The 7,371-nt window shown below is 33.9% G+C and overlaps 1 protein-coding gene and 1 long non-coding RNA gene across 4 annotated transcripts; both read right to left on the reverse strand.

Annotated features, from left to right (window-relative positions):
* Positions 1-479: 479 nt before the first annotated feature.
* LOC114267010 (uncharacterized) lies at positions 480-3,451 on the reverse strand. 2 transcript variants are annotated; one of them, XR_014365461.1, is made up of 5 exons: positions 3,316-3,451; positions 2,206-2,266; positions 1,848-1,941; positions 1,702-1,778; positions 480-795 (listed from the first exon to the last, which is right to left on the reverse strand). It is a non-coding gene; the product is annotated as an uncharacterized LOC114267010 (long non-coding RNA). The 2 variants fall into 2 exon arrangements; XR_014365460.1 differs by lacking the exon at positions 3,316-3,451 and having other exon boundaries at positions 2,206-2,341.
* Positions 3,452-4,233: 782 nt separating this feature from the next.
* LOC145788566 (uncharacterized) lies at positions 4,234-7,079 on the reverse strand. Of its 2 annotated transcripts, XM_082922701.1 has the most exons (3): positions 6,727-7,079; positions 4,630-5,798; positions 4,234-4,470 (listed from the first exon to the last, which is right to left on the reverse strand). In XM_082922701.1, the coding sequence occupies exons 2-3, from the start codon at positions 5,695-5,697 to the stop codon at positions 4,456-4,458; spliced, it is 1,083 nt and encodes a 360-aa protein (XP_082778827.1). In that variant the 5' UTR covers positions 5,698-5,798; positions 6,727-7,079; the 3' UTR covers positions 4,234-4,455. The 2 variants fall into 2 exon arrangements, with proteins under 2 accessions (XP_082778827.1, XP_082778826.1); XM_082922700.1 differs by having other exon boundaries at positions 4,450-5,798.
* Positions 7,080-7,371: the final 292 nt, after the last annotated feature.

The raw sequence follows: 7,371 nt of genomic DNA on the forward strand, positions 1-7,371 counted from the left end.
TACCAATAGAAGGTGAAGTGCGATATATTAACAAAAGAGAAACAGAAAAAAAAAAAAAAAAAAAAAAAGAAGAAGAAGAAGAAGGAGGAGGAAGAGGAGAGAGAGAGAGAGAGAATCCTGAGCGCACATTAATACAATACAATTGAAGAACAGTACACAAAAAGATCCAGAAAAGTGTCCAGCATAACACTGATCCCAAAAGATCTACAAAAGGAACAATCCACAAAACAACTCACATTGCTAGCCCAAGCCAAAAGCCATCTGTCCCAATATACTCTTCTCTTTTGGGGTTTTAACTACTTTGGTACTAGTAGTAAGACCGTACCACTATATTATGACAAAAATATAACAAAATTCAATCACCAAATGACCCTCATTCTTTTTCAAAAAATAGGTGAAACTTCCATAGTTACATTTTTAGGAATCAACCCAGCAGAGGAATTTTTTCTGTAAATTATTTAGGTGGATTATGATTTTAAAGTGATATAGAAAAGATTGACCTTACAAAAAAAAGAGTATAATGTGTGTATATATGGTATCGAAGCTCAATCTGACATCATGATTTCTTGCACTGAATTCCACCATGGTCATGCATCAATAGCACAAATGTCAACAAAGAAATGAGAGGAGACATGTCTAGTACACTCTAGGAATTAAAAATTCTCCCATGTAATAATACCTTATGGCCTGGAATGAAGTTCTTCCACTGATGTATAGGAGGATGTGTGATAGAATTCCTTTTCACGTGTCTCTGCCCAGTTGTCCATTTGTTTTGCTCTTGAATCAGTTGAATACCTTTACCAGAAAATAGAACAAAAAAGTTCTGATTTCTTTTAGTTGCTTATATCAAAACCAACAGCAAATACCTTTTAAGTAACATGTTGGCTCAATCATTTCTAGATATACAAAACAAACCATGAGAGCCAATGTACTCAATTTTCTACAGTTTGGCCAGAAATCGAGTAATTGTAATTCATAAACAAAAATTAGTAACAAATGTGACTAATTTTGTCAATAGCTATTAGCATTGTAGCAGCTCCAATCATATGGTAGGTGGCCAGTGCATGGCGGAGCAAACCAGGGTTGGAAACTCTTGAAGCTTCACCTTCTTTTTAAGAAAACATTCTCTAAACCCTCACCTTGGAAAATCAGTAAGATGAATGGTAGTTTGGTCCAAGTTTCATGTTTGCCAGAACGCATCTAAGTGGTCTCCATCTATACAAATATTTTCTAGGCTTTCTAGGAGGCTTTTTAGGTTATGAGGATTTCCTTTTTTGAGAGGCGAATTGGTGGTAGTGTTACTATTATTATTTTAAATTTGTTGGGGGTGAAAGAGGCCAAGTGAATGTAAGCTTTAGTGCAGGACTGCATAATCTCATCAAAATAATCGTATTATGGTTGTCAATTTTTAGAAGAAGATGCAGTTGCAGTTTGCACTTGATCTTTGTCCAAAAGGCTGAGAATTGTAGAACAAGTTGCAATTTGAAATCCCCATCCAAAAAAAACACACACACACACAAAGGACATGGAACCTACAAAATATACTTAAAAAGTCTATATATGTTTCCTCAGTTAATTGACTGTGAATGTAAATCAACAATGACAGCACCCATTACTCATTATAGTGTATAAAACCATACAAAATAAACTGTGCAAAGGACAGATTTTAACATATTGAAAAACAGTCAAAAAGCAGCATACCTTAGATAGCATTTATTTGCACAGGGTGTATCTCCTATGCCAAAGAATAATATGCACATCCGTGTGCTCGCCAGGCACTGCATTGAAAAGTGCAATTGGCAACATGCAAAATTTGGGAAATAGCTGAAAGGGTAAAAGAGTAGTACATATTGGATGTGTCCTTCCCAAATCCTCATCATAGGTTCTAGGATTTATTTTCTTGACATTCAAACTATGGTCACCAGATAAAATATAGGAAACCTGTGAGTCCAAATCATTGTTAGTGGAAAACAGACACCTATCTCCACTTAAGTGCTAGAATTCCGTCAATTAGCTCAGAAAACCATAATACATAGCTAGGCCAAAGAGATCATTATGGCAATTCCAGTTTGGAAAGTTGTATTTCTTTCTCAATCATCTTGGTCAAAAGATTGCAAAACAGAGTTTTTCATTTCCATGTTTCACTGGAAGGAGGATAAAAAGGAAGAAAAGGAAAGCTGATTGGAAGTTAAAGACAACACTTACAGCCTTGATATTGATTCTCATAAGTGAAATATAATTCTTTGCCTCTGCACAAATCACTTCCCTGTTTAAAAAACGAGGAGAAAGCTCAAAGGTGAAGTTAGAAGTGCACTAACAGATCTGATCTACAGAGTGCAGATTGGGATTGAAAATGATCATGCAGCATACGAAACCATGTTACTGTAAAGTCAAATTGCATTCCAACAAATGGTAAAAGCAGCAGATGGAGTCAAATTGCATTTCCGCATAATATATTAAGTGAACCAATCTCAAATCCTATTTCACGGTTTGGATGAAGAACATCAAGTCCAGTCACTATAATCATCAAATTGTATGGATTTTATACTCTGCAATGAATTCCTTTTACTTGTTTCTCCTTTGTCGTGTATCTCCAGTCATTTTTAGTGTCTTGTCTTTATTTATTAATGTTTAAATAAGCAGTCTCATTTACAAGTTTTGTAAACCTTCTCTGGAGACACCATAGTTCAAACTTTCTATCATTGATTAACCATATTATGCATGATAAATGATAATTAACTTAAAAATATTGAACATCAAGGTAAAATTGGAAAACAGGCATCAACTTGCAAAGAATTTATATTCTACAAATCATATAAAAGTGTTATAACTAATACTTTTAATGTTATAAATAATGTAATGGTATGACCTTTTGTATCTTCCTTTAGAATTATAAAACCAAAGCTGATTCAGGTAAAGGTGAGTGGTAAATTAGTACAAATACAATAAACTAATCCAACAGTAGCTCTACAAACATCAAGGTAAAATTGGAAAACAGGCATCAACTTGCAAAGAATTTATATTCTACAAATCATATAAAAGTGTTATAACTAATACTTTTAATGTTATAAATAATGTAATGGTATGACCTTTTGTATCTTCCTTTAGAATTATAAAACCAAAGCTGATTCAGGTAAAGGTGAGTGGTAAATTAGTACAAATACAATAAACTAATCCAACAGTAGCTCTACAAATATCATAAGAAATTCTTCTTCCATCTTTTACCAAGAAAAAAAGGAAAATCATATATATTAAAAAGGTAACTACAAACAACACAGGACATTCTTTTTTCCCATACCAAATTTTGACTTCTACCTTCAAGTATTTGAGTTCTACTTTGATGTAATAACAAACACCACTTCAAGAAGAAGAAAAAAAATTATTTTCATCTATAGCTCATGGCTGTCACTTAGAATTAAGGCATTGCTATGTTCAGCATTTGATGACCACTCTGAAACATTAATGAAAGTCACATTAGTGTTCTTCAAGACAACAATAAAAAAGAAAGTTATTCTTCTCAACTTCAAAACACTTAATGTACATACTCCAAAACCAAAAAAAAACAAAAAGAAAAGTGCTCAGAGGCAATTAAATGCAAAAGGAACAATGAATAAGGAGAACATCCAAAGAGGTCATATTTGCACTCAGAACACTAAAATATATGTGTATACACACACACACGGAGAGCCCCCTTTAGATATGCATCTTTATCAATCCATGTATAATACTGAAATATCATTTTCAAGGAAAGAGACCGATTAACCCAAGTACCACCACACCCCAAGAATAAATAAATTGACAGTTTTGAAAGCTAGTTCTATTCAACATTGTAATTTCATGTGGTACACTTTAGATTTTATCATTAAAACCTAAAAAATTACCACTATACTTAATGTCTTAATATCACTCATACCACATAAGTTAGTAAATTGCATATTCCAGTAACACGGTAGTGGATAGGCATGTCAACCAATTGGGAAAACAAAATGCTAAAGTAGAAGCAAAAGATAGAGAGATGACCAAAATAATAAAACTAATTAAACAATATGAGACATTTATTTATCAAAAATAAATAAAAATTAAACAGTATGAGACATTTTACTTTTTCACAAGAACAGTTTATTCAATCTAACATGATAACAAAAAATATAACAGCAGCTCAACAAGAATATTTAATTGAAGGTCTGTAAAAAAAAGTGGAACAAATTGATATCAAACCAATAACACTAGGTATGGCAACTCCAAAGACAAACTTTATTAACAAAAAGTCAATGAGATGAACAAACTACAGATATTAGTTGAAGGAGGCCACTGAGCTACTTGCAGTGGCTAGATTTTTACAAGTGTCAATACATATATACTTTACCACGTAATGTGTCCCATTGATGCAATAATCAGCACTGAGATTTATATTATATACAACCTAATTGCCTTGATCCAAAATTTTCCGTAGCTTTAACCACGTACACCCTTCAGCATCACACATAAAAATGTGGGGTCAACATCACTGTTAGAACGGAATTTACAATTAACACATTATCACTGAGATGAAATTGCATGTGTGTAGTCCCACCAAAGTCCTGCACAATCAATTTCAATTTATTCTTCATCTGATGCAAACAAACAAACCTTCTCAAGTTGTACTGGCCAATCTTCACCAAACCTCCTGGGGTTTGACTCCATTGCAACTTGAAAGTCCAACAAGGATGCGAAAACAGGTCTGTTAGGTTTTTGTACATATCTCATTGGTCTCATCCCATTCAAACCAAATACCACCTGATTATTTACTTCGCTTGTGTGCATATTCCCCAACCTTGAACTAGCTAATTCCAAACATGGTTTTATCAATCTCTTCAAGTGAACATCCAGACCATTGTTCAACAGGTTAACGCAATCCATTGAAATTTTCAAGCTCTCTGTCTCCAACTTCTGCTCCAATATAGTCTTTAAAGAGCTGGTATTGGGCAGCTCACCACTACTGAGGTAAGAGTCAACATAAAAGGAAGTTGCTGATCCATTACGTAGTACTTTTCGTGTTCCTTTTCCAATTACAGAGATGCCAAGAGGAGCTGTGACAGGGCTTCTACAGTAAGTGCTTGGGATTCCAGAAGCTTGCTCAACTTCTTCACCCTCTTCCACAGAGGTTACTTCAGGAGGTGGTCTGCTACCTAAAGAAAGCATCTCGGTGGCGCTTTGCTGTTCCTGAATTTTAGGAACAGAATCTTCACATCCAATGCTATGAATCTTCCCATGAGGTCCAAGAGGACTGGGACGGTCCTTAAACTTTCGATCACGAAGATTTGGTGTCCTTCCCTTCCGTGGAGACTGAGGAAACACATCTCTACAGAGTGACTGAAGATTACTTCTTTGATACCCATTTGGCACTTTAACATTCAATGAACAGCCCGTTTTGCTCTCTTTTGGCGGGGGAGTCTTAGCAACACATGCATTTTTTATAATACCTCGGAGAAGCCGATTATGAAGACAGATGTTCTCTCTCCCTATTGTACCAATGCAGTGCTTATCAAACTCCGATTTGCTAATCTTAAGACTCAAGTATCGGTTCAAAAGATGAAAGTATTTCTCTGATTTCTCGTGACCAAGCTTCCTTTCAATCTCAAATTTCAATTCTATAGTGTCTACTCGAAAGGGATGCCGATGCACCGGCATTTTGATTTTTGAATCCCTCACTACCATCAAAAGTCAAATTCTCAACAAACTCTAAAAGATCCCATCAACTTCAAAGAACCCATACCCCACTTCTCAAATCCAAAACCCTAATATCTGTTTGTTTCTATCTGCAAGTAAATTTTAGTGACAAAAGTCAACAGCAAATTAGTAACTGCTAATACAAAGTTAGATATTGCATTCCATAGCAAAATCAACAAAACCCAAATAATAATTAACAATAAGAAAAACAATTGTAGATTGTTCAATTCACTAATTAATTCCCAATCCTATCAATCACACACTACATCGAAGCAAAAAAATAAACTTATACATGGATAATTAAATTTTTCACTCTAAAATTATCAACCAACACTAATATCTTTTAGTTTCTATCTGCTAGTAAATTTCAGCTACAAAAATCAACAGTAAATCAGTAATAGCTAATACAAACTAGATATTGCATTATGTAACAAAATCAACAAACCTAAATAACAATTAAAATAATTAACAATGATAGAATTTTCACTGCACTGATTAATTCCCCAATCCTATCAATTACACACTGCATTCAAGCAAAAAAACAGTTCACTCTAAAATACTCAACCAACTCTAAAAAAAAAGACCCCATCAACTTCAAAGAATCTATATCCCACTTCTCAATCCAAAACCCTAATATCTGTTTGTTACTATCTGCAAGTAAATTTCAACTACAAAAGTCAACAGTAAATCAGTAATAGCTGACACAAACGAGATATTACATTCTGTACCAAAATCCAAATAACAATTAACATAATTAACAATTGTAGATTGTATATTGTTCACTTCACTGATCAAATCCTCAATCCTATCAATCACACCCTACATTCAAGCAAATTAAAATTTGACGCAAAATACTCAAAGAAAACAAAAACAATGATAAGAATCGAGCTTGATAGACTTGTAAGTGAAAATTGAAGTTCCGCGTGAAAAAACCCTCTTCGATCAGAGAAAGCAGTAGAAAGCGAATTAAGCATTGAAAAAGAGAGAGCATGTGAAAGTGAAGAAAATAGAACTAACCTGATTGAATTGAACAAGTGAAACTTCACTGAATTGTTCGATCACAGGGATGAGATTGATCGAGCTTGGTGAGTTCTAGTGAGAGAGAGAGATTAGGGCTAAGCTTTGGAAGCTTCTTCGAGTCGTAACGGGGTCAAAGGCACGTGCGTTAGGTCCTTTTGGGTGTTCCCAATCAATCATATAGTTGGATTGGAAGTTATACAGACACACACATGAACACAGAGACACAGACACACATGAACTCAGACACACATATCTTCTTACCGAATTGTTTGTCTTCGTTGAAACGAGTTTTAGACTTCGGTCCGAAAGTCAATGTCCGTAGGTTGGGTTCCAAAATTGGGTTCTGCCCAACTTCCTCTCTGTTGTTTCTTTTATTTATTTATTTATTTATTTTTGTTTTCAGAAACAAAAGTTGTTTTTTGTATTCTCTAAAAAAAAGAATTTTTCTTTTCTTTTTTTTCAAAAATTTCCTGAAAATAAAAAAAAAAATCCCAAAAATAAAAATTCAATTGAACATGTGTGTAAATAATATGGCTTCTATGAAACTTTAATACTTTAAAAAAAGCGTAAATGAGAACAGATAATTAAGAATAGCTACAATGAATCTGTTTTTTTTTTTTTTCTTCAAAACTTCTCAACGTC

Source organism: Camellia sinensis, chromosome 4 (assembly GCF_055761805.1).
Source record: "Camellia sinensis isolate YWXY chromosome 4, ASM5576180v1, whole genome shotgun sequence".
Taxonomy (NCBI): Eukaryota; Viridiplantae; Streptophyta; class Magnoliopsida; order Ericales; family Theaceae; genus Camellia; species Camellia sinensis.